This window comes from Cebidichthys violaceus, unplaced genomic scaffold, assembly GCF_023349555.1.
Source record: "Cebidichthys violaceus isolate CVI_PGR_0920_01 unplaced genomic scaffold, fCebVio1.0.p SCAF_26, whole genome shotgun sequence".
Classification (NCBI taxonomy): domain Eukaryota; kingdom Metazoa; phylum Chordata; class Actinopteri; order Perciformes; family Stichaeidae; genus Cebidichthys; species Cebidichthys violaceus.
Window position 1 is genome coordinate 1,643,910 of NW_027176439.1, and position 26,085 is coordinate 1,669,994.

General features: G+C 40.7%; 1 protein-coding gene across 1 annotated transcript; it reads right to left on the minus strand.

The window, feature by feature from the left end:
- Window positions 1-68: 68 nt before the first annotated feature.
- slc39a14 (solute carrier family 39 member 14) lies at window positions 69-25,371 on the minus strand. The gene is made up of 10 exons (XM_068720967.1): window positions 25,183-25,371; window positions 18,663-18,820; window positions 17,277-17,641; window positions 14,367-14,544; window positions 10,470-10,639; window positions 8,477-8,599; window positions 5,480-5,653; window positions 4,283-4,508; window positions 4,014-4,198; window positions 69-2,966 (listed from the first exon to the last, which is right to left on the minus strand). Exons 3-10 carry the CDS (start codon window positions 17,598-17,600, stop codon window positions 2,814-2,816), a joined length of 1,533 nt encoding a protein of 510 aa, XP_068577068.1. The 5' UTR covers window positions 17,601-17,641; window positions 18,663-18,820; window positions 25,183-25,371; the 3' UTR covers window positions 69-2,813.
- Window positions 25,372-26,085: the final 714 nt, after the last annotated feature.

Genomic DNA, 26,085 nt, shown 5'->3' on the forward strand with positions numbered 1-26,085 from the left:
ACAGAACATAAGAACATAAATAGTTTGAATAAACTGTTAAGAAGACAATAATGACACTTGACACAAGATTTTCTTGGAAAAGAATGTTTATAAAAAAGATTTCCATGACACACAGAGAAGGCTGTTGAGGATTCCAATAGATTACATTAGGTACAATATTTGTTATCATTAAATTATAAAGCACATCAATAAATTATCAAAATCTCCAGAAAAGTCAAATATTGGTTTATAAGGTTTATGTTAGACCAGAAATTCTGTTATTTGTGTGTCTATGCTGACTTCAAATGTGCGACGCAATAAGATGTCCCATTTCTTCGAAATAAAATACTGAAACAAAGTAAACAAACAAAAAGACTGAACTTTCGTCTGCTTTCATGGCTTGTGATGGGCGCAAAGCATAAAATAAATATTCTATGACTCTAACAACAATGCATAATCTCCCATACATCTGAAATATCAAGCAGCAGTAATACTGTACCTCATGGTACCCGTTTCAATAGCTCGCCTTCTAGGTCTTTACAATGTGACAGCCAATCATGGCTCCCACTTTCTATTTCTAATAAATAATAACCTACGGCTCTTCTACAGTAAAGTATGCTGTGTGTTCTGTGTTGATTTTTGAATATTAAACGGAGAAACATAGGTGCACTCCTATGTCAGTAAATATGGATCAGCAGAGAGTGATCTGTAGTGTCGACAGCAGCACAAAGGAGGATGTTTCTATGGTGTGAATGGCTGTTTCAACATAAACAACACTAGTCACCGTTGTTGTCGTTTACAATATAACAAACAGCAACAACTCCGATACACAAACACCATTACAGATCATGAACCGTTTTTCACTGGCCAAAAGTACGCAGATTTTGGAACTGTGAGGATCATCATGTTGAAACAGGAAAATGTTGTCTAACTTATTTTATCTTGTAGCAAACAAGCTCAATTTCTAGGAAGAAATTCAGCAAACTATATTTTAGTTATCAATTAAAGTGTCAGTAAACAGTTCTTTTTTTTTTGCTTTACCTTAACAGTATGAAGCACTGATTGCACAATCAAATGGATATAAAATAATGACACCATCTGCGTTTAAACTGGTTCCCTATAAGCCTCCATTTATCGGTAGCTATCCCCAGTTAGCTAAGAGTATCAATGGAGGTTTATTTTTGCAGGTACTACCCCCAGTTGAGGAAAAGACAAACGGTGGAACAAAACCGAAGTGAGAACTGTGGGAAACAAAACGCAAGTGTGTTCTTTGTCGTCGCTAGTAGTAAAAAACAATAATAGCACTTAGAAAAACTAAGGGTTGAGGGGAAGTTGTCCGTTTCCACTTTAACGTGTCGATTATTGCCCGATTCATGACATATCATAAGTCTTTTTGTCGTTGTTTTGTTTGACTAACATGCCAAAAAACCCAAAAATATTTACTTAACTTTATATCCTAGCAGATAAAACAGCAAATATTGACATTAGAGAAGCTGGAACCGGTCAGTTTCTTTGCATTTGTGCTTAAAAAAAATAAAAATGACATACCAAAATAGCAGCCATTAAACAAACCATGAAAAACAACCCCACAAAAAACCTGCACATAAGCTTGTCCACATACTTTTGGCCATGTAGTAGAATCAGAGGGTTTGTCATAACAACCTAAACGGATACAGTATATAACTTCATTTTTCTATCATTATGATGATTAATATGGATACGGTCACAGAGAAGTAGGCGTAGATGCGTGCGTATATGATTCATCTTATTTCAACTTTTACTGCACTGTAAAAGAAGAGATCATTCTGGGAGAGCTAACCTCTCCCCGGGATGTGCGAAGACCACAGATTTGTATTTTCAGCTCAGGAATACGAGGAATAACAAAAGGATTCAATGACATGTCAATGAAGGGCACAGATGGTAAACTAGAGGGAGGAACGCCGACGAGGACGCAGAGAGTTGATCTGCATGACGCCTCTAACATCAAACTCTTTATGTATAGCGTTACATAGCTGGTCCAGGCTCCTTCAGGGGTTTCTAACTGAAAGTCCGTTCTGAGGAGAAACAAAGTGTGTCCGTCCAAACGTCGCCGTGTAGCCCTTCACCATTCTCAATGGTCTGCCCATATTTGGTCTTCAAAAGTCCGACTTCATGTTTATCACGTATAAAAAAATATAACATCAAAACACAAACGATTGAGTTCAGCTGGAAGTCAGTTTGAAGTTAATTTAAATTCCAGTTCAGGTTCGTAACGATTTGTTTTTGGTATGTAAGGAGGTTAAAGTCTGGAAAAAGAAGGATGTCAAGAATACAGCTGCTGTTACCTGATTGTGCTTTTTTTCCACCTCCTGAGGAAGTGCTGCGGGCACTGAGGATTAGTGATAGAAATACTCTGCATCTAGTGAATCTCAACACTTGAGGCTCAATGACAACCACTGAGAGAAGGAGCCGAAAATGGCTGATCAGTAGTCTGGAGAATAGAGGATTAGTTTTGAGTTAACTCGTCTCTGCTTCAGGTGATATTTCTAAAACGTTAGAGGGAGCAGCTGTCAAGGAAAAGGTCGATAAAACATTTAAAAAAAAGAAGGCTGGTTCCCGCTCTTGTTGGGGATCTACTGCATCTAGGAACTCTGCATGAACGGCTACTCAAGTGTTTGTTTTTTTTTGCGTACCCGCCGCACAGCAGCCAAACTGTCCCGGAAACCGAGGACGGGAGAAAGATCAAGAGGAGACGTCCCCTCCTCTTGGGGGTCAGTTTACACCAGCACACACACGCAAAAAACAACCCATCTCAGTTTTGAGTTTCACACTGGTCCGAGCTGGTGTGTCCGGCGCTAGCCCAGCTGTATCTGACCAGAGTAGGTGGTGAGGAGCAGCATGATGGCGAAGCCCGACAGCAGGCCGGCGTTCTGGATGGCAAAGACGAGGAGGAAGCTTCTGCCGCCGGCGTCCTCTTCCTCGCGACTCACCTCGTTCATCTCTGGAAACTGAGAAGCCACAAAAAAAAAAAAAAAAGAGCGTCTTTAAGTTAAAACAGAGTTTAGTTACACACATTTAATTAAACTGAAGCAGCATGATTTCAGATGAAGGAACTATGCTGAGAACTGTTTACGGATCAGCACAACGTTATGTCAATAATAATTGTGATTTATGATATTATCCCCGAAAATCTCTTAAAATGGCACTAAAGGATACAAGAAACACCCAACTTTCCATTTTCTTAATAAAGTAATATTTTTACGGCATCACAAAATCTTTTCTTAACGAAAAACAAACAAACAATCTTAAATTCATGATAAACCATAAGGTCCCCCTGCAGAAATAAAGGATAAATAAATGATTATTTCATGACAAACCCAGACGCTGGTTAAATTGCTTTGTGTTTCCTGCATTAAATATATATATTATCTTCTAGAAGTCCTGATTTCCGGCACAACTTCACCTACTTCCAAGGTGTAAGAGGAAGAACTCCAGCATCAATTATAGTATAAAGAACAACGCGGTTCAGCTTGTAGCCTGACCTCGATAAAGTGCTTCTGAAGATTTACTCTTAAATAGATCTTCTTTCTATGTGTGTGAAGACATGAATCTGGATTTATTGCACTAAACCTGACAGTGAAAATTCTGTTAATGCTACAAAAGACAACAGAATCACGTGACAAACCACATTAATGAAGCCAAAAACAACACTTTTTGCGTGCCTATTTCTCCCTGTTCTTGTTAGGCCAAAGTAATATGTGACTTATAATAAAGACTATTGTTTTACTCTGAATAAATAAGGAACTATTTGAAAAATGACATTTACTTCTGGCATAAAAACCTTTTATTTCTGGATCAATTTTGTTGTTGGGTGAGAGATTTTTCTTCCTGACATAATCAACCACATGTACACAATGCGACACACTTTATCAACTACAAGCGTAAAAGTTCTTCTCAGTAACAAGCTCTTAAAAGGAGTCTGCTTATGTTTAAATGAGAACCCATCCTCCCTTTACAACACATTCATCTGTGTTGACCCCCCCCCAAACACTGACCATATCAGCCAGAGCGATGTAGAGGAACATTCCCCCAGCCAGGGCGAAGATCCAGTTTGGGGAGAAGCTGTTGCCGGCCAGGATGCCAAAGCCCATGCCCAGGTAACAGCAACAAGCCGACAGGAAGTTAAAGAACAGAGCCTGCTGTATGCTCATGCCAGCGTTCAGCAGGATCACAAAGTCTCCTGGCAGCAGAAAGAGAACATTAAGGAAGGCAAAAATGGAAGTTAGTTTTCAAAGGAGCAGTCTTTTCGGAGCTCCCGACTCACCGAGCTCATGGGGGAACTCCTCGCACAGGATGGCCACGGAGGTGCTGACGCCCTGGAAGACGGAGGCGGTGAAGGAGGCGCCGATGGCCAAGCCGTCGATGAAGTTGTGCAGGCCGTCGCTCAGCGTGATCATCCAGGCCAGCGTGCCGATGTCGGAGTAGGTCGTCCCCTTCAGCCAATAGCAGCCGCCGGCGGACCGCCCGCCGCTGTCCGGGCTCTGGGAGTCCTGGGAGAGACGCCCATTAGAGGTGAGTGCGTGTGGGCAGAGCAGCAATACGCAAGTACTACATCATGAACAAAGGATGTGTTGCTTAATTCAGCTCATAATGAGGCCACGAACACAGAACTTTAAATTAGTTTTGGGTAGATTTACAGACTGAGCTTACAACAGTTTAATTTTATGAAAAAACGGCTTTGTCACACGTTCTGGCAAATTAACATAATCTTTTTGTTTCTCTGTGTCTCTGTGTCAACGGGCCATTTGCACAAGTTACTGCCAACATGAAGGATCTCAGGTGGGAGGAGATGCATGGTTGTGTTTCTTTGCTATGTACATGTAATTTTTTGGGGTGACAAGATGAGAAACGGCAGAGTTAAGCTTAAAGAAAACCAAAACTGTGCCAATATATGGCAACATTTTGGATTTGAAGCCGACGAAAGAGGCGAGACAACTTACGGCTGCTGAGTTATTTGCAACACCTCGGGTAAAATTCTGTATAGCGGCATTTGGCTTAATATCCAACCGGTTTAAAAATGTTTCCTTTTCCTTGTTTGAAGTACTGTTTATGATTTATTTATATGATTTTTGCATAAATAAGCAGGTGCATCTTAAATCAGTGGTCCCCAACCTTTGTGAAGTCTGTGAAATGTGAGCAGTTTAACCAAATAGTGATTGTCACCACTTATCTTCTCAGTTTGTTTCACCTGAATAAGTCTTAGAGGCCAGAAGAGGTAAAACTATAAAGTATTTAATAATAATATATATATATTGCAAACCCTTCGAGGGGCACCACCGTCTTAAATAATTACCATCGAATAGATTTATCAATTCTTTAACAATCTTTGGAAGTTACCCCCCCCTACACACACACACACACACACACACACACACACACACACACACACACACACACACACACACACACACACACACACACACACACACACACACACACACACACACACACACACCTTTACCTGTGGCGTCTGAGCCGGACTGAGCATGAGCTCCCCCTCCCCAGAGTCCACCTTCCCCAGAGCCAGACTGCTGGCTTCTCCGTTCTGCTGCAGCTTCTCCTTCTCGCCCTCCTCCACGTGGCCGTCGGCTGAGGAGTAACGGTCCGCGCTGGGGTAGTGACTGTGACCGTGGCTCTGAGAATAAAAACAGACATCACGATCAATACGGAATAAATTCATCAGAAATAATATACATGAACCATTTTTGACGAATCTATTACTGGATATTTACTTCCTGACGAAGAAAATAAAATAACCCTGAATTTTTGTAAATCATTTTAGCCCTCTAGCGTTTTAAAATGCATCTAACTCTCACTTTGTTATTGATTGATTGTTGTAGCCTAGAGTTTTTAATGAATTTAAAAATGTTTTTGACCTTTTTGATCTGTAATTAAATAAAGCGATTGTAAAATAAATAAATAACCAGCGCTCTATTTCTTCATTTCCAGTAGTGTAACTAAAACAAAACGTCAGAAATTTGCTTTAAACTTTTACATTAAGTTAATTATTTAAATGTGTTTATTATTTTGATGTTTGTTTGTCTTAGCCTACGATTTATTCAGAGATTATTTAAATGCATTATTTGACCTTTTCCATGTGTAATGAATTAGCCTAAAACAATTAAAAATATTTTTCAAAATCCCATAAACTATTCATTAGATGAAAATGAACAATTGGCGGCTCTAGTGTTGACACTCATAACACTCATGATTCGTCTGAGATTCTGTGTGACTTTTTTATTAAAGTTTGCATTAAGGACTTTGATCATAAGCTTTTGAAACAACGTCACAGGTGAAGAGTCAGTTTGAGAAAATCACTCCTGGAAGCAGAACAAATTCATGTTTCTCAAGAATACTTTGCCAGAGTTTGTACCCTGACAATACAGCGAGCAGGTTCTCCTCTCAGTACTACACACACTAAATACACAAACACATTTTAAAGTCGACACGGACAGATTTGGAGCTGCTCATCGTACTTTTTGTCTGTAAAATGAAAAGGCTGACAGCAGCATTGTAGGTATGAATACGGGTCAGAGAGCGTCTGTAATTGGATTAGCAGGTCGATGTGTTAGTTGCCGATTATGTCGGATGGACCACATGACCCAGAGCACAGTAACCACAAGGTGGAGCAACTGTCCCGCAATCAAACCCGTTACTGTACATTCACTGCTGCTTTTTGTGAATGAAATCAGCCTCTCTGGAAAACTCTATGAACGTCTGCAGCTTAGCACTTCACTAAAGCTGGTTTTAGAATCTAATTTAGAGGAAAAGCTGCAGGTTGAACCGCTGCCGTTCGTTTACCAAAGTGACTTATAGATCTGTATTTCAGAACAACTGACACGTACACTTCTACTGCTCTTAAGCAAAGAGGCAGAGAAGTTTCCAAAGTGGCCAAGAGCCAACAAATAAAACCGTTCACAGCTATGAATACAAAACTCCCCCACATAGAGAGGAACAGGACATATAGCTGTGAAAGAAAGACATTAACTAAAACGAGAAGTTAGTTCAGCATGGATTCAATACCAGACATTAAAGAGCAATAAATAAAACAAAAAATGACGCAGCCAGTAAACCTTCTCTGTAACCGTCTAATGTTAATCAGATTACAGTTGCATGTGATGATTATTTCCAATATCCTTAAATCTATATCGTTGTTTGATTAATCTGTCCTTCTTTTCTTTTGTTTATTAGCACATACAAAAGAACATCTAACAAAACAATATTAATAGAATATACAAGGGAGGCCAAAAGCCTAAAAGGCTCATCACAGGTCGTTATTTAAACATTAAAATAACTTAAATACAATTTTTTATAAAAATAAGTAGTTACATTGTACTATACTTTTTTTTTTTTTAAAAGCAAAAGACAAATAAGTAAAATTAAACTAAAAGAAAAGAAAAAAACAAGACTCTTCCATTTAAAGACTGTCATGTCCCCATGATTGAGTTGTTTGAGCACTAAAGTTTCTTTACTTATAATTAATCAGGTAAAAGAGGATCTTCTTTGACTGGTGCCATAAAACTTTGTGACGTTAACCATCTGAACGATCGTAAAGCTGAATTCCTCTCTGAACGACACATGAGCATACATGTCACTACGGTGTATGTGCAGTACAGTGCAGTACACATTAGGTAACTATGTTACACAACGTTCAGATTCACTCCTCAATAAGTAAACTCCTGGAGGCAAGGCCGTGAACTTGAACTACCGGTGCCTCTGGTCCCAACTGGTTAAACCTGCCACAGATTTAAATGATGTGTCATGGTGGTGATCAGAGCAAAAGATAATCTGAGAAAGGTACTTCTCCATAGTCAGAGTATTACTACAGGAGGTGAAGTTTTGAGGAACAGACAGTACTACTAGCACGGGAGCAAAGTAAAGAGTTGAGAGTCAACTCCTCTTGATTAAAGGAAACCGATGACAGCTTTGGAGTCCTGGTTTCATGCTGGTCGTACCGTGTTGTGTCTTTGTGAGTCAACCTTGGATAGAGGCCGTTTAAACCGGCCATGAACGCCGGCTCTTCTGTCTATCCTCGCTGCTCAACTCCAACTTAAAGCACTGCTTCTCGCAGCTCTTTCAAAATCAAATAACGGCAGTTTCTGTGACTTTCTAGTCTTATAACTCACACAGGCTCAATTGTAAAAACGCACCATTTCTGAAGGAAAGAAGAAGAGGAAATACTAATTCAACCAAAAGTATCTCGATGCTTTAACGCATCTTTTTTTTCTTAAAACGATATGTAGCGAACACATATGTAGCTGTGAAATAAAAATGTAATAAAAAAGCTTCCATAGAAAAGTATTCAAAGTGAAAAGCTAAAGCTAACACATCTTAATGCTACATATCTATCTTATGGATATGCTTGCTGTCGTCATTGTAATTTGCTATTTTCCCAACACCTGTATCCAACAATAAAACTATAGAAATATCCCGTCACTCTTGCTGTGCATGTACTCACCCCGTTTTTCTGTTTGAGAAGCACTCTGAGGACTTTCTCGGTGAAGAAGAAGAGGTAAAAGCCTGCGAACACCACCGCCGATTTGGACACGTAGAAATCTTTCATGGGGTCAAAACCAAAGGCCTACCATTGAAGAAAAAGAAGAAGGTGTGAGGTTGTTAGGAGTATTTCTAGTAGCTGCTATCACATCATTTCTGCCTGACATCCCTTCATGTGAATTTTGAAATATAACTGACAAAATGTAATGAAGCAGGTGTTTTGAGAGTGAAGGTGGGTGAATTGCTTGTTTTGAACTCTAAGTGTGAAGTTTCATTTCTGGCAAAGAGTGAAAAAAATAATAATTTTCCCACATTTATATTCAGTGTCGGGGTCGGCTGATGAACAAAGTGAACGAGAACATCAACTATGAGCTGACGTTCTTTTAAAGATATTGCAGAGATATTTCACAGCAGCCTCCAATCTGACACAGGTTGAATTATGAATGTAATAGTCTCAAACCTCCCACAAATCAAACCACTTCAGCTCTGAGGTATACGGATGCTTTAAACTGATGCAATGAAATAAACAACAGCTGTAAACCTGGCCATGATGGGCGTGGGCACCGCCTAGACAGCATTTAAAAATAATTTCTCATATTTGTGGGTTATGTAAGCTCCGACTTTGAACTTCAGTCAGTGTGTGGACATGTGCCTCATGTTGTGTTCACACTACAAGCAACAAAGCAACATTTTCAGGTCATTTTCAAGAGAAGCTAGCAACACGAAGCTACAAACTGACGCACAACCTCTTTTCACCGCGTGAAGCGCTGCAAATCAAAGTTGAGCTGGTCTCAACATTTTCGATTCCATCTTATAATTTTTTTTAAAAAAAAGAGCCATTTCCGAGTTCCCGGTGCTATATAACAACATAACTACGTCAAGAAGTGCTTGAGCTTCAACACCGACTCGCCGACAATGTAGCTGACCACGCTCTGTCTTTTTGTTGCTTCAGTCTCTCGTAGTGTGAACAAAGCATCAGCCTCCTTCAGTGATCCCACTGGCTGAACTTAATCTAAATGAGAAACCTGAATTAATTAATGAGGGTAACTATTATACAAGTACATCTCACTCAATGTCTTCTGTAGAAATTGGACTAAAATAACTCTAATCTGCAGTGACAAGGACTACTATGCATTTTCCAAGAGTTTGCTCGTTGCTCAATTTAGTTAATCCTGGTTGTAACTGGTGGTAAGGTGGTTGCCAAGTAGAGCATAACCCTCTATAGATTAAAGAGTAACTAAACCCCCAAAACCACTTGAATCACCTGAAAACCATCGTTTACAGGTTTTTATTGGTGTTTTGATGATTCAGGTCCTACTCTTGACTTTTCAGTGCAAAGCGTTTGAATTCTACATCTTGTGTTAAAAATATACTTAGCAAACTGCCGTCAACTGGTTGAAACCCGGCTGTTGAAATTTAAATTGGCTGATGACGTATGTGTTGGCAGCTTTTGTCACTAACCAGCCCCACCACAGTCTGGCTAAAAGTAACAGCAACATAAACTGAGCCCAGCAGGCACTTGTTCTGTAACTGTAGCATGAAAGAAGGGTGGAATTAGCAAGCTAGCTTGCTAACGAGCAAGGGGCTAAATGGGTAAATTTACTGCTTCATCCACACACTCACGTCACAGCGTAGGAAAGCACATTGCTAACGCCACATAAACAGTTCTTTACGCTGATTTATGAGTCCACAGAAAAGAGAGGAAAGGCTTCAGCTGTGCAGTGATTCTAACTGGTGACAAAAAATAGATCCTATCCTATTCCCGCCAATGTTTAGACTATTGTTCCTGTTCTAGCAGCATTTGTTTAATTTGCATAGTAGCAGCACTTCAGCCAAACTCTGGGGTTTAGTCACTCTTCAATATACACAAGAGCTCATCCCTCTCATTCCCTTCCTTGAAACTGCGTAGCAACCTTGCACTGCAGCTAAGAGAGTGACGGCAGCGTCGACACTACCTCTGGGATGAGCTGAAACAGGGCGTTGGAGTAGAGCGTGCCAATGGCCAGGGCTATGAAGTAGAGCAGCAACCGCTTGTAAAAGGTTTTCTTCATGAAGGGCACCACGCAGGCCCCGACCAGCGAACACAGAGAGATCAGTGTCACACACAGGATCCCATAACCCCACACTGATCAACGGGGGGGAGGCAGAGGAAAGAAGGGGGAGAGGTAAGGAGAAAACAAAAAAAAGGAAGACAGAAGTAGTTAGTTGAGAACTGATTTTTATCACATTAATCACAAAGGTAAGGAACAAAAAAAAATAAGAGAACACCAACCAGTTATTTCCCTGAAAAGAAAGGTAAGAATTGAATGAAATCAAACTGAGAAAAAAAAAATTGATTTCATAGACATCAGAGACAACGAGCTCATTTGTCCCTTGATTGAGAAGTGACACCACCTTTCATTTGCATTTCAAGATAAGAAGTTGTTGTCCTGTGAAGCAGTCCTTGAACCCCATGCGTTTTGATAGAGAGGGGAAGCAATTAGGGTAAAATTACAGTTTACTTTTACACACACACACACACACACACACACACACACACACACACACACACACACACACACACACACACACACACACACACACACACACACACTTTTGTCCTCGTCCACTCAGGTGCATCTGTGTCACTGTCTTAGCCCCGAGGTACACACTGGCTACCACTGCAGACACAAAAGAGGGCAAATGAACTTCAAACAGCCCAAAAGCAGCAGAAGGAGCCTTGCCAACAAGGTTGTCACATTTCAAATTTGAAGGACGCTTTAAGGGTGCTGCGTCCCATTTCTCCAGGATTCTCTTACACTAACTGAAACGTATGAATCACAAAACGACAGAGTGAGTGAAAACACTTTTATCATGTCTGTTTAGCTGCAGCGGTAGAAGAGAAGGCTGAACCGTCTCTCCAACAAAAACCTCATCGCGGGCCTAGATGTCATTGCCAGAAAAGCTGCAGACACAGATGCAAACTGAAGCACGCAAAAGCGATCGGTGATGCAGTGAGGGTACAACGAAACCAAAAAAACAAGAGTGCTTATTACAGCCCGAGAAAACCACAGAGGAAACACAAAAGGCAGGAAGGAGAGGAAGCAGATGACCACGATAGACAAAGGAGCCTTTGGCTAAAGGTGCACTGGTTTTATAAAACAGCCATGTGGCACTGCAGGGAACTAAAGAGGCTGTCAACTTTGGTGTTTGTGTGTTCTTAAAAAGCATAAAAAAGGGTTTGTGGGATGTGAAAAGATAATAAAAAAAATAAGCGTAGATAGAAATATAGATGGATGGATGGCAAACCTCTGGCAGCAGCTGCAGGACGGCAGTGGAGTACAGCGTGCCGATGGCAAGAGCGATGAAAAAGGTGAGTGCGTATTTCATGTAGCGCGTCTTCAACAGGGGAGTGATGAAGACTCCGGTGAGGGAGAAGGCATTGATCACCGTCACACTCAGGAAAGAAAAGCCCCACACTGGAGGTTTGAGTGACGGCAAAGGTTTGCATGGAAGAGGAAGGTGCAGCGTTAAAAAACAAAAAACTACTACCATGCACAATGTGTGGTAACTCAGCTCTGCTTAAGCCTTAACTCAGTGGTTCTCAACAAAGGCTTTGGGACACTGCCAAGTGGTGAAATGGTGATTAACTAGATTGAAAAATATACATTATTTTTGTAGCATAATCTGACTTTTCTCTAATTTTCAATTTGGCTGTGAAATGCGTCTTTTACCTCTTCTAGCTCTAAATTAAACTATTTGCTTTTAAGGGTCCCCGGCCAAAAAAGGTTGCGAACCACTGCTTTAACTGGCACCTGTGGGGGGAAAAAAAGAAATAAGGCTTTTGGACATTTGTTGAAGGCTTTTGTGCCATTTCTGTCAGCGGCTGCAGCACCTGTGAAGTTTAGAGGAATAGAAAGGTTAAATTAAGAGAGAATTATGATAAATGCAAAGCTCTGAGATAACTTCTCCACGCTGTAAAAATGAAAAAAAAAAAAAAAAAAAAAAGGTGCTGTTTATGGGAGGTCTGATTTATATCTTTTGATAGTAAATCTAATGAGAAAAGATCAGGATATACGAGTCAGTGAGGTTTGCAGTGGAGATGAATTTCCATGGCATCCGCCTCCCTGCTGCTGGCAAATCTTAGCACCCTGCAAAGAAAAACAGCTCTCACGCCAAAATAAGCCGTCTAGAAGAGCGAGTGTGAGGCGAGCTGAGGGCTTATGAGCGGATGATAAGAGAAAACACATTTACCCGTGCAGAGGGGAGAGATAGAGCCAGAGCTCTGGCCCTTTAAAACCATCTCTCCTCCACCTGCCAGAGGAGGAGATAAACCGGGCTAAAAGTAAGAAGTGAAATGTGTGAGGCCACGCATGAGATTAGAAAGAATATGAAGCCATTGATGTCCGCGGTCGTCACATTCATTATGAAGGCTGTTATTTTTCTTTTTGGCGGAAACTAATGAAGTACCGGGAACATTCCTGGAGCGTCGCTGCTTTCGAACACGAGTTCTGCTGCAGCCTCGAGGGCAGAACGTCACACGACGAGTTAAACCAAGTCTGTCGTTAGCCAGCTTTTTTTATACCAGCCACATGCTGCAACGCCGATTTAGCTTCCACCCAATGAGAACTCAAAAAGGCTCGTTAAATTGGATGGAGATGCCAAAAATGGCTTCCAGGGCTCTGAAGGACAGTCGGCAGTGTGTGTGGAGTTACAGCGAGTCAGCAGCTTTGTTGCTGGGATGCTTTCCTGTCCCGACTGTCTTTACCTGGACGAGAGCTCTGCTACATACCGGATATGCTGACTGGGGCAGGATTGTGGCCTGTGTTGGTTTTTAAGCCAAACTGAGAAATGCAATCTAAGCCTTGGCTAACTGAGCGTGCTTATTTTGGCTTTCATCTCCTTCGGGGACATCACGATATCACTGTCTCTAGGCAACAAAACACACATTTGGAGCTAAGACCTGGTGTTTCTTTCAAGGTCTCCTTGCATTAGGCTGAAAAATAATAAAGCGTGGGGAAATTTGTTTTGAAATGGAGTTATTCTTTGACGATGTATTCACTCTAGAAGGGGCAAAACAGTTTAAATATACATTAGACGGATAAAGCCAACAGCAAAGTTTACCCAACAGAAAACACAAATGACATCAATATATCAAAAGGTACACAACACTCAATATTCCTCTGACATACAATATAGGTACAGTTAAAGGATAGAGCTGCTGAAACTCTTTATTTTTGTTGTTGTTAACAAAACCCATGAGAAGACTAAAACTAACATTATGTTAGTTTATCTCTTTAACTTCCCGACCCTGTCAGGGTTCAACCGTTGATGTTTGCTTATTTTACTTGTGGGTCAGAAATCTACTTGCATGAAGTAAATGTGTACTTGCCTCTATACAAATGGTTGTACTTATAAGTGATGATCAAAGACTGAAATGAATTGTCACGTTTTATCCGCCCTTGCCTTCAATTTTCTGGCAAACTGCGCAATGCATAGTTGCAGTTTTGCTAAATTTTCTAAAAATGGATTATAAAGACAAAAAGGAGTCGATTCCACATTGTTTGGGGGCGATTTTCTGAAGATTTGGTGCATTAATGAATATTTACAGCAGCAGGAAATAAGTGTAACAGTGTGGCTCATTGATGTGTTTTCATTCATTTAATTATGGACACAAACAATACTTCTAGTAGGATCATCTCATGGTTGGCGGTGGTCTTTTCATTGGATTTGTTGATGTTAACCAACATTGTTAGAATATCACCAGACTTATCCTTTAAACCTCATTACAGGAAAGTTAAAAAAAACACCATCAGTGTCCTCAAGATAGGAAAAATAGCATTTAACAATTTATATTAATGGTCTGTGCTCACCTTCGGAGTCTGAGGGCCTGGGGGAGGGGTCAACGCTTGACTCCTCCTCTTTTTGCGCCCTGCAGATTCCGGCATCCAGCTGCTGCAGCATGGTGGGGCAGAGCTCCCGGAGGCCCGGCCCGTCCAGCCGGGACTGCTCGCTGATGCTGTAAACGGCCAGCGTGTCTGCAGGCAAGCACTGGGAATGAAAACACAAGTCAGTTAACCAAAAGAAGTTACCGTTTTACCTCAAAACAATTCAATTAGCCAGGTATGTATTCAGTGGCAGGTCGGGACGCTTTGTGGGCAGAAATTAGCTTTAATTTAAATTAGATTGGAGTATTTAGATAATGAATTCATCATTTAAGTCATATCTCAAGCAAAAAGCCCCAAACACTCCGGTTTCAGATTCTCAAATGTGAGAATTTGCTGTTTATCTTCTATATGTCGTAAGTTATATCTTTCGGTTTTGGACTGTTGGTTGGACAAAACAAAACACATGAACACGTCACTTTAGGCTATTTACTGACATTTCATTCATTGAAATACAATAGGAGCCTAAATACAGTGACTAAGACCTAGGTCATTTGTCATTATCATTTTAGATAAAATGAGAATGAGTCCTCATTTTACTTAGATCAACTCCTTTCATATTGTTTCTAATTGTCAGGTATTTTCCATAAGATCAATTGAGATTTAAATAGTTAGCGCATTCAAATATTTACTAACAATGTAGAACTGGACACGATGCCTAAAAGGCATTCAAAGGCCGATAGGACACAAACAGGGACGTCAACTTCTGAAATCCATCTCAGATTTCAAACCTGAAAGGTCAAGAGAAACTGTGTTCATTTTATTGATTTTATTCCTATATTGGGACACAGAAGAAATGTATTATTGTATAAACCGTTCTCATAAGAGAGAACAAAAAGCAGAGAGCATTGGAATCCAACGCGTTCAGAGACGAGCAGTCACCTGTGACAACACGCGGATGACACGTGAACGAACACGTTACTGCGCCTCACTACATGTGGAGAAGCAGCAACCAACAGTTATTGGTCTCACACCTCTGCAACAACAGGCCCCGCCTCTTTGTATTTTCATACTCACACAGGTAAAGACTGCGTGTACATTCCAGTACCTGAACTACACGTTACCTTCACCTCTTTGTTCTACATCTCGTTTCTCAGAAGAGTTTATCGCCCTGCCACCATTACTCTGAGGAAATCTATTCAAAAGCACATCAGCAAGTGAGTCAATCATCCACGACACTAAGCATGGGAAATATGCTAAATATTTCAGCTGTCTGGCACCGGTGGCTCCTGCTTCTTCCAGGCAGAACAAAAGCTGGATTTACCTCTTCTGCTGGAGTGTGTTGAGGGGAGCTCTGAGCTATCGACTGGGTGGTATTCTACGCTATTTAGAAATCCAGACGCAAGACTTTCAAACGCTATTCTGTCAACCGTTTGAGGTGCCGCATTGAGGCGATGTATCGAAGTGCACAAGATGCCCCATCAGTGGTCAGTCTACCTCTCTACTGGCTGACAAAGATGGGATACGAGTGATAGGGATAACGTTAGGCCTAGAGGAGCGGTACAAATAAAATAAGAAAATGCCACTCCCCCCGTTTGGGAAGTATTTCAGGTTTAGTCCAGATGATAAAGATCCAACTTGACGAGCCTACATCAACCATCAGGTGCTTTTTCTAACTCAACAATAGCCAAAAAATGAGAAACGTGCATTGAGTGTAAAGCAAGATATTCCATTTGCCATCTGTACTTTTTCCTTTATCAACAGGCAGTCATGAAGCTTTACTTATTTTGTTTAACTGAAAAATATTTTCCACATTTAACTTCATCTTGAGATAAACCTTTTCCCAACTACAAAGGCTGTTTATTAGCCACATGATTTCTGCCTCACCTGCACATCATCTCCATTAAGCCCACTGTGTCAGTGTCCGCAGGGCATCCTCCGGCAAGAGGGGCCTCATCGATTCATGTATTATTCTAGAAGTATCTAAACACAGCAGGACTTGTCTAAGTGAGCTATTTGCATATTAGACACACAGCAGTGTCGGCTAGACAATGTCATACACGCTACAACAACATCACACACAGCTTTTCTTTAATTATGAAGAAAAACTGATACCGCCCAGGCAAAGTACTGAAACAGCTAATGTGCAACTCCTCAAAACAATGTGAATACACGTCACGGTGAAGGAGATACGGGTAGAACTTCTTAATTGTGAATACAACATGTAGCACACTAATGAACCAGGAATAGCTCCTCAACCATCAGGACTGTATCACATATCTGGACTTCTTTGAAGGAGAAGAAGCTAAGGAATATGAATCAACTGTAAGTAAACTAAACTATATTAACAATCCAGAGAAAATGAAGAAGCAATCGTTTTTATCTGTGCCACATTTCCACCAAGCAGTCAGTTCAGTTTGACTATTTTCTGACATTTTTAAGATTGAAAAATTAATTGATTGACAGTAAACGTATTACTGGGAAAAAGGAGACGGGGAGCGACATTAAACATTTTTTTTCTCATTTATTTATTCATTTTTTATTTAATTTGTATTTATTTATTGTTTGTTTTATTCTTATTGTATCGATTGGTTTTATTGTTTCATCTTTTGAACTGTTAATATCAGTGTTTAAGATTTAACCCTAGTTTGCTTTTCCTTTGTCTCTGTTTTTCAAGGCGCTGTATAAATAAAGTTATTAGCAGATGTTACAAGCCAAGTAGCTTCAATCATTAAAGGGTTTCAAACAGCGTGAGTGAGTGCTACAGTAAGATATTATATTTCTTAAATCATGTTCATTAATTAAACATTATATAAAAGGTTAGTTCCAAAATGTGGCAGCTTCTTGTGCAGAGATTCATTTAGCACCTGAACTCAAAGACCTCAGTGTAGTTCTCACCTTGGAGCGGTTGGATTTGGGAGGCGTGTTTATCGCCGGCGTCTCCGCCACGTCGCTGCCGTCGCCTGCGTCCCCTTCACCCTGACCCTGGCTGATAAGGGCCAGCAGCGAGCGCAGCTGGGGCACCGAGATGGTGCCGTTGTCTCCGTGGCGGGACAGCAGGTCCTGGAGCACCTGGGCGGGGGTCTGCGTCTGACCTTCTCCCTGACATGTCACTCGACCCGGGGGGCAGAGGAGCACGGCCAGTGCCAGAACAAACATCTGCTGGCACCGGAGGAGGGTGATGGACGTGGTGCCTCGGCCATGAGGGGACCAGATAAGCATGGCTTCTTTACTGGCTTCTTTACTGGCTGGAGGACGTCGGTCTGTGGAGGGAGGACGGGAAGAGAACAATAGAAATACTTAAACTAGGACAAAAAAAACCCACCATTCACTAAACTACACACCTGGAAGAAACTTCACAAATACCTTCCACACAAAAAAGCCATTTCAACATATAGAGTTACATCATAACATTGTAGAAATAAATAAAAACATATTCGATCAACTATTAAGCAACAAAACAGGATTTTAAGAAGCATTTAGTGCCATGTTTTTCTTTCACAACAGTTTTAAATACTAGACAAAATGACTGAAGGACAGTACTCAGGAACATTGATGCACAACCCTACTGTGTACTGAATATATCTTGCACGTTGCAGCTTTAGGCATCTGTACACTAAATTGTTTAGCAGGTAAGGGGACAATCCTAAACACCTAAAGTCCACTCAAAGGCCCACTGTTAAACTATTAGCACAAAGCACAGAGAGGGAGGAAACCAGCGGGACTAACCGCCAATTACACACAATTATAGCTAGCACACATTCACCAGACAACACACACACACACACACACACACACACACACACACACTATCAGTATGTAACACTCTCTCCAACACAAACCAGACATGCACCGATTCATCACTCTATCTGTGCAAGTACTGAATGTTTTACACACACACACACACACACACACACACACACACACACACACACACACACACACACACACACACACACACACACACACACACACACGAATTGCAAAAATTCATATTTCAAATAAGACAATGTGGTTGGGAAAATAGCATGTTAGCATTCCGACTGCATAGTGCTTCCAACTGTTTTTTCCATCCCTAAAACAAACTTTCATGTGCACACAAAACACAGGGCAAACTGTACTGTTCCCATGTGTGTGTGTGTACACACACACACACACACACACACACACACACACACACACACACACACACACACATTCATTTCAATGCACCCTGCAGGTCCACATGCAAAGCTGAGGCTGAATAAACAGACCCCATTCATGTTTGTGTGACGAAACGCTCACCTTTTCCTACAGGGCTTCTAATGATAGCTGGTGCGTTAAGCGCCTGAGTCAGTCTGTCTGCCCGGAGGCTCCGAGCGTGCTGAGTAATGCCCACAGGTTACCTGGGAGCAGTGAGAAAGGCCTGAAGGGAGCAGGGAGCTCCTCAGGAGTGCAGTGGACTGTGGAGGAGAGACAGATAAAAAAAACGAAGGTTACGACTCACCGGTGAGGAAGAAAGAAATAGGAAAGGACGGAGGAAAAATAAATAAATAAAAGAAGCAGTGAAGAAGAAAATAAACCAGAAATGGCAGCTGCCAGCTTAAATGTTCTGTATTCTGCTCTTCCCCATCAACTTGCCTCCTTCAAATTCCAATCCAACACTCGAGACAGCGTCCAGCGCCGAGCCAAACCCACGTTATTATTTATTTTCTGAAAACTGCAATGAGCATTCCTCCTCGATTTATATGTGGCAACATAAAGGCCAGCAGTGGAATCTGACGGGGAAATACTGCAGCTCACAAAACATCCGATTCAGTTACTGTGGAGGAACCCATCACGCTGCCAGGGGTTAGAACCTCCAGAGAACTGGCTTATAAAGCCAGGAGAGTCTGAATATATGACACACCGACTCTGCCTCTACTTTCGTTGTATACAGTTTGCTGCCGAGATGCCGCTGGGCAAGGCGCTACATCCACACTGCTCATGTGGCCAAGTGAGTTTATGCATTTGTGGAGGTCAGCTGTGTGAAAAAGTGACACAAAACCCACGTCTGTCTGCTTCTAATCTGCGTATAATCTCGGAGATGACGAGGCAAAGAGAAGACTCTCCCTTTCAAGAAGTCTCCTCAATGACTTGCATCCTCTCTCTCTCTCTCGCAAACTGTCCACTTCTACTTGCTCTAATGAGGCCGTATTCTGAACTCCAGTAGGTGGAACGCAGAGTACAGAAAATAAGAAAAGAAAATCCTTTTTAGAAGTCTCTTTAGTGCCATTTCTTTTCATTTCTCACCTGAGCACTGCTCTCTTAAACAATCCTCTGAACCTTGCCCTCCTTACTGCTGCCTGCTACTGTTCCTGAAGCCAGGAGGGGATAACGCTGCTGAAAGTGGAAAATGATTGTTGTTGTGGCCCTTGTGTATAATATGGATCAAATCTTCCATTACAGTACTCAGTTTTATATCATATTTACATATACATATATATATACACAGTATATAGGCCTATACTGTGATGTAGTAAGTTCACTTGCTGAACCATTTTTTCCATGATAACTGATGCAATGTCTGTTGTTTTTTTTGCTAATCCACTAACTTAAATACATGACAACTTCTGACAACTTCATCACATTAATCCAAACATTACCAAAATGTAGTTCTTCTTACTGATTTGCAGCATTGCCAGCAAAGGTTTAACACAACCAGAGATATTAAAAAGAGACGGCTGAATGAAATTGAGGAAGCTGAAAACCGATTACTGGAAGTCTTTTGGTGGGTTTCAGCTCATTTTATGCCAAAACTCTCCATAATCGCTGGGACTGAGCTGGTTAAATAAAGGTGAAACAACAATAGAGCATAAATCTGTATTATCTAGATGTAGATGGTCGTATCACCAAACCAGCAGTGTTGCTGCTATAACAGACACCGGTCAAAGGTTTCAGAAACGTCCAACAATAAGTCCTGCGGGTCTCCGTCCAAAACGCCTCAGCTCTCCTCTTCCACATGTATTTTTCATTAAGAGGACAGAGGAAAGGAGAGGCGACGTGTGTGAGGAAATGTTTAGGAGTGACTAAAGGCAGCAGCACAAAGACGGCATGCCCTGGATAAACGCTTCACAACCGAGGCAAAGGTGGTAAAGAAGTGGAATCGACTTCCATTGGGGAAATAACAGGGCTTATGGGAAATGTGGTCTTTAGTTTGGGAAACAAAAGCACCTCCGATAACAGTGGGAACACCCAAGATTACATCAACATTACATCAATATACCACAAGTAATCTGCAAATGATGCGTCAGTGTTTAAGTAAATGGACCAAATGAAATGTTGTACTCCGTTCAGTTAACTTTGTGACGGTGATTACGGTAATAATGAGTTATCGATACTGTTGCTGCTTCTTTTGTTGTTTGTGATCATTGTTCAGTTGCAACAATTGCTGTTTATGCCGATATTCATTTCATTTTGATTAAAGTTCACTATTTCAAATGGACACATTTTTACACGTTTCCAGTCGTAAAAATGTCCCATAGTTAGTGTCTTTTTTTAGAGGACAAACACTGGAAGGGAATCTTATTTTCTTAGCTCATGTGCTTGCCTTTTAAAGCTCTCGAGTATTGATATCCTCCACAAAAGCACAGCATCGGCTGTGCTTATGTATTTGGCATGCAGATAAGATAACCAGTGAGGAAGAGGAGCTGTTAAACTGCTGCCTGTCACGTCGCTTCCTCGGCTGCGATGATAACACGGACGTTAAATAAATACACTGCGTCCTTATTTTGCTCCGGAGAGCATGAAAGGTCCAAACGGGCCGCGGTCCAATTAAAACAATGCAGAAGCTGCTTTTAAAATGTCAGCCAGTCCGGTCAGACCGGTGTCACCGCACACTCGTTGAGGAGTCCAAGGCCTATTTGTGGCTGCGGAGATAAAGGACAGTGGGAAGAGACGGGCAGTCTGCAGCCTTGAAGGCCTCTGACACGATGTTGAATACGAGTTTTGGCAAAAAGAGAGTCAGCGGCGGAGGACAAGTTTAGTCACAGTCTGCTGGACTTCAGTCCCAACGGCATGCCCTTGACTCTACTCTGCTCAGCCTTTCAAATCTTTCTTTGTTCGTAGAAAGTTGCCTGTTTGACACACGTCAGATTAGAAAAACAAACAGGTGACTGCCACTCAAGCCGCGAGCAAACACGTGACCAACTGAAGAAAAGCTTGTGTTAGGCTTTTATCTGGCAAACCAAACTACCAGTGCTATCAGCAATAACGTAACGGAATCCTGGACCCGTGTAAACACAGCTCGGTGAGAAATGTCCCTTTGTTATCATCAACTCCACCACCTGACTGAGCAGAAATAAAACCTCTGAACGGTCTTAAGTGTAGCAGGAGGTCAAACCAGCCTTTGAACAGCACAAAGGGAAGAGCCAAATGCTGCACGCTGGACCGGTTTGTGTCCAGAACTTATGTAACCCTACAAACTGTCACCACTCCAAACCCACGCACAATGTTTTTAAATAAATTGGTGAGTAATTAAGTTAAAGTGGCTCTTCTCTGACACTTCTGCACTCGTCTGTTGGAACTCAACTTTTACCCGTCTGAAACATTTTCAAGAGAAGCCATCCTCGTGGATGTTCTACTCCTACAGCAACAAAAATAAGTGACGGGAGTCTCAGTGCAGTAGTTTGGTGGGAGGTGACGGGCAGTTCATCTGAACTCAATTTACTTTTGGTCAGGATCTTGATTTAAATCCGCTGCCATGAAACCAACGAGATGGTTATGCCATGCAATAAGGTTTTAAAAGCACACTAAATATGGTTCAAAATACCTTTAGCACTGGAATTGTAACATAGTGTGTTTTCATTTTTGCATTTAATTGTATGCAGTCCAATGATTCATGACATTGCTGTATGGCTAATAATCCCATTTTGCTGCAATAATAATAAAAATAAAAGACTTTATCTTAAGTTTTTCTTCAGGGACAGAATTTGCAATCAAATACCACATCAACACAATTCAATTTATCAAACTACACCACAGAAAATCTCACCAGCTATTGACTGATTTAAAATATCGTCTTCAAAATATCAGAAAACAGTGAAAGATGCCTTTTCACAATCTCCCAGAGTTCACGGCGACAGATCAGTTTAGATAAAAAACGAAGAACAAGAGCATAAGTGAATCATCTTTAACTATACATCATGAGAATTGTGTATCTGGTGAGGTCTGGTGATCATCACCCTAAAACCCAACAGAAGGCTACAGCTCTGTCACCAACACACCTTATTAACATGAATAACCTGTAATTAAAAATGTGTCTCATTCAGAATCAGACAGCAGCAGAAGCTTTTTTACATAGAGCCTACCGTACCTTTCCTGACTGGAGACACACAGACAGCAGCTGTCCCTCAGTAGTTCCTTCTCGATTCAAAGCAGCCGGTCATCACACACTCTACCGTCTCATCACCGGGTCACTTTATATATAAGAGCAGGTTGAGCTCATCTGTCTTCACCCAGAGGCCCGTAATTATTGTTTCTCTGACATCATCAACCAGGACCGTCATTAGAGGGGGGAAAGATGGCCGTACGGGCACCACGGTGGTTCACCGAGCGCATCGTAAATGTGCTCCACTCATCCCGAGTGTGCAACAAAGCACCATTCAACCACATAATTAAAGGGTTTGTACATGATATGGTCTGGGTCAGGTCCCCACTTCTACCCAGAGGCCAGCTTAGAGGCCAGAGGCCGGGATGCAGAAGACCACAGAGCGCAGTGAGACCTGCAGTGGTTGTTTTGGGGTTGTTTTTTTTTAACACTGTTTCTACATTTCATAAAGAAATGTTAAACATTTCACTTGTCTACTTTCTACTTTTGTTTGTGCTGAGCAGTATTGCTCAGGGTTCTCTCACACAATGAATTGTCATGGCTTTTCCATTGTTTTGAATCAATTGCGTGCAATAAATCTCTACAAACATGAAAAATAAGAATAATATGTGGTGTCTAAATGGACCATGATGATTCCAAAAGGATAAAATATTCCTGGAATTGCACAAGTTAACGACAAGAAAGTTTGATGGCTGTCATGTCTGCTCTTCACATGATTACAATACACATACATGACTGGTTTATAATCTACATTAAACAAACCGTTTCCAAGTTTTTCCCCAACCTGGAAAATCCTATGACTGACTATTTAAGGCTCATCATGACATTATGAAGCATGATTGATAGTTTTTTTTCACCACTGGAGAGATCACAGGAAGGCTAATTTAAAGGGATTTATTATTTTTAATTATGCAGACAATTGCAGAAACAGACAGTGGTGGAAAGTAACGGAGTATAAGTACAAATCTGAGGTAGTCGTACTATTCGAGTATTCCCACTTAATGCAACTTTATCCTTCTACTCCACAACAAAATTGTACTTTTTACTCAACATTTTTCTGACAGCTTTAGCTACTCTTCGGGTTTTTATTTTTCATCCTCTTACTTTCCAGTGGAAACCACATTATTGTGGTGATTTTAAATGTTTGTTATAAACTGAAGGATAAAGTTTTCAAGATAAATAAAGTATTTAAAAAGCCGGTTCGATCAGCTGGAAGATGCATCGTCACAAAAAGGTGAAAACAGGACAGTTGTTCTTTTTTAGAGATACGTGGTGACAAACATATGATGACCTCATAGAATATGATGCACTGATGTAGATTAAACTACAAAACAGAATATAAAAGAAGTAAAAATGAGTCCAACCTGGCAGAAGAGGTAGAGCGGGCGCCCCATGGGCCACAACAGCGTGGGTTCAAATCCCTTTCCTGCTTATCATCCCCCCTCTCTCTCTCCACTATCACTCTCCAATAAAAAGGCAAAAAGCCAAAACTAATATTAAGTTGCACAACCTTGTAGACATCTAGAGCAGTGAAGTTCAACATACACATTAATGCATAAGTAAACACTGACAGGGAAGCTTTTACTGCACAATCAATACTTTTGCTTGAAGTACTTTAAGCACATTTTGCTGATACATATTTTTACCTACGCAAGATTTTGAATGCACGACTTTAATTTACATGTGAAGTATTCTCATAGTGGTATCAGTACATATACTTAACCACAGCTTATCACACTATTTACTGTATATTTATCACCTATAGATACTTTATAATACAAATAATAGGAATAATAAAATAAACTGAATAAACTAAATGCAAAACTGTGGTCCCTTTTCAGCTCAAATAATGAGACACAACAATACTTTGACATCATTTAGAAACATAAAGTAACACAATAAAGTAACTAAAATCGAATTAATATAATAAAACAATGAGAGGGAACGTTTGAGTGCACATTGATTTGCTTTTTGTTAATTCAAGTGCACACACACTTTTGGATGTAGTACTTTAACTTTAGAAAAGGATCTGAATAGTTACTTCTTGAAACAGAATAATTTAGAGGGAGAAACACAAGCACTCATCTAGTAACATATGACTGAAGAGCATTAGTCTTTGGGTATGTTTCCTGTATCTCGCCTGGACACCCACATGTATACACACTTATTTCCATCGCTCAGTTCTTCATTATTACAGAAAGATAGAGGGAAATCCCACGGACAAGCCCGTTAGTATTTAACTTGATCCAGCTACATTAAGTTAGCTTCTCTAGCAAGTCTTGATTTAAGCTAGCCCAGGCGCGATAAGCCTCTAATGTGTTAATAAACGTCTTAACGGTCAATTAGCAGACCGCTGTCTGTTAGCGTTAGCTAGCTAAAAAGGTAGAGCCAGGTCATATTAGCCGGCTTCTTCTTCTTCGTTGTTTTTTATTTTAGTAGCCGCTACAATTAGCTTACCGGGTGATGCAGAAAATCAGTCCTGACGTCAAACTGCTCTTTAACAACAACAGCGTCCCTCTTGATAGGTCACAGACACAGGTTAGATAAAATGTCTCCGGGTACGTTCACTCATTCACAGACAGACGGGCGGACGGACGGACGGGAGCGTTTCTTTTTTCCTTGTCCTCCCATTCAAATAACATCACACAGCGGCAGTGGCACCAGCAGCGCGTGGAGGATGTGGTGGGGTCATTCTCAGTGGTGACGTCGGCAGTTCGTCCTCTGAAGGTTTTTTTTTTTTCAAAGTGGCCGTGTCTCCCCCATGCGGCCGACGGTGGGTACTGCAAGATCCTGAAAATACAACACGATAGATAGATAGATAGATAGATAGATAGATAGATAGATAGATAGATAGATAGATAGATAGATAGATAGATACTTTATTAATCCTGCAAGAGGAAATTTGTTCGCTACAGCAGCTTTATGATACAGGTAAGCAATCAAAGTAACAGATTAAAAAATATATATATTAAGTATAAAAATGCACAGTATATACAATAAAAATAACAGACTAAAAATATGAAATATAAAAATGCACAATATATACAATGAAGTAAACAAGTATTATAAATAAGTAATAAAACAGTAAAGAATATTAACTAAGTAAAAAAGTAAAAAAAGTAAAAAAATCCACAATAACAATAATTGTATATATATATATATATATATATATATATATATATATATATATATATATATATATATATATATATATATACAGACAGACTAATTGTTGTATTGCACAGTGCATTTATATTGCACAGATTTTTAGTGTTTAGTGTTTAATGTCCCTCCTTAAGGCCTCAAACCCTGAACCCTCAAGGATTTACTGACGTCACCTGTTAAATGGTTGAGTGTGAG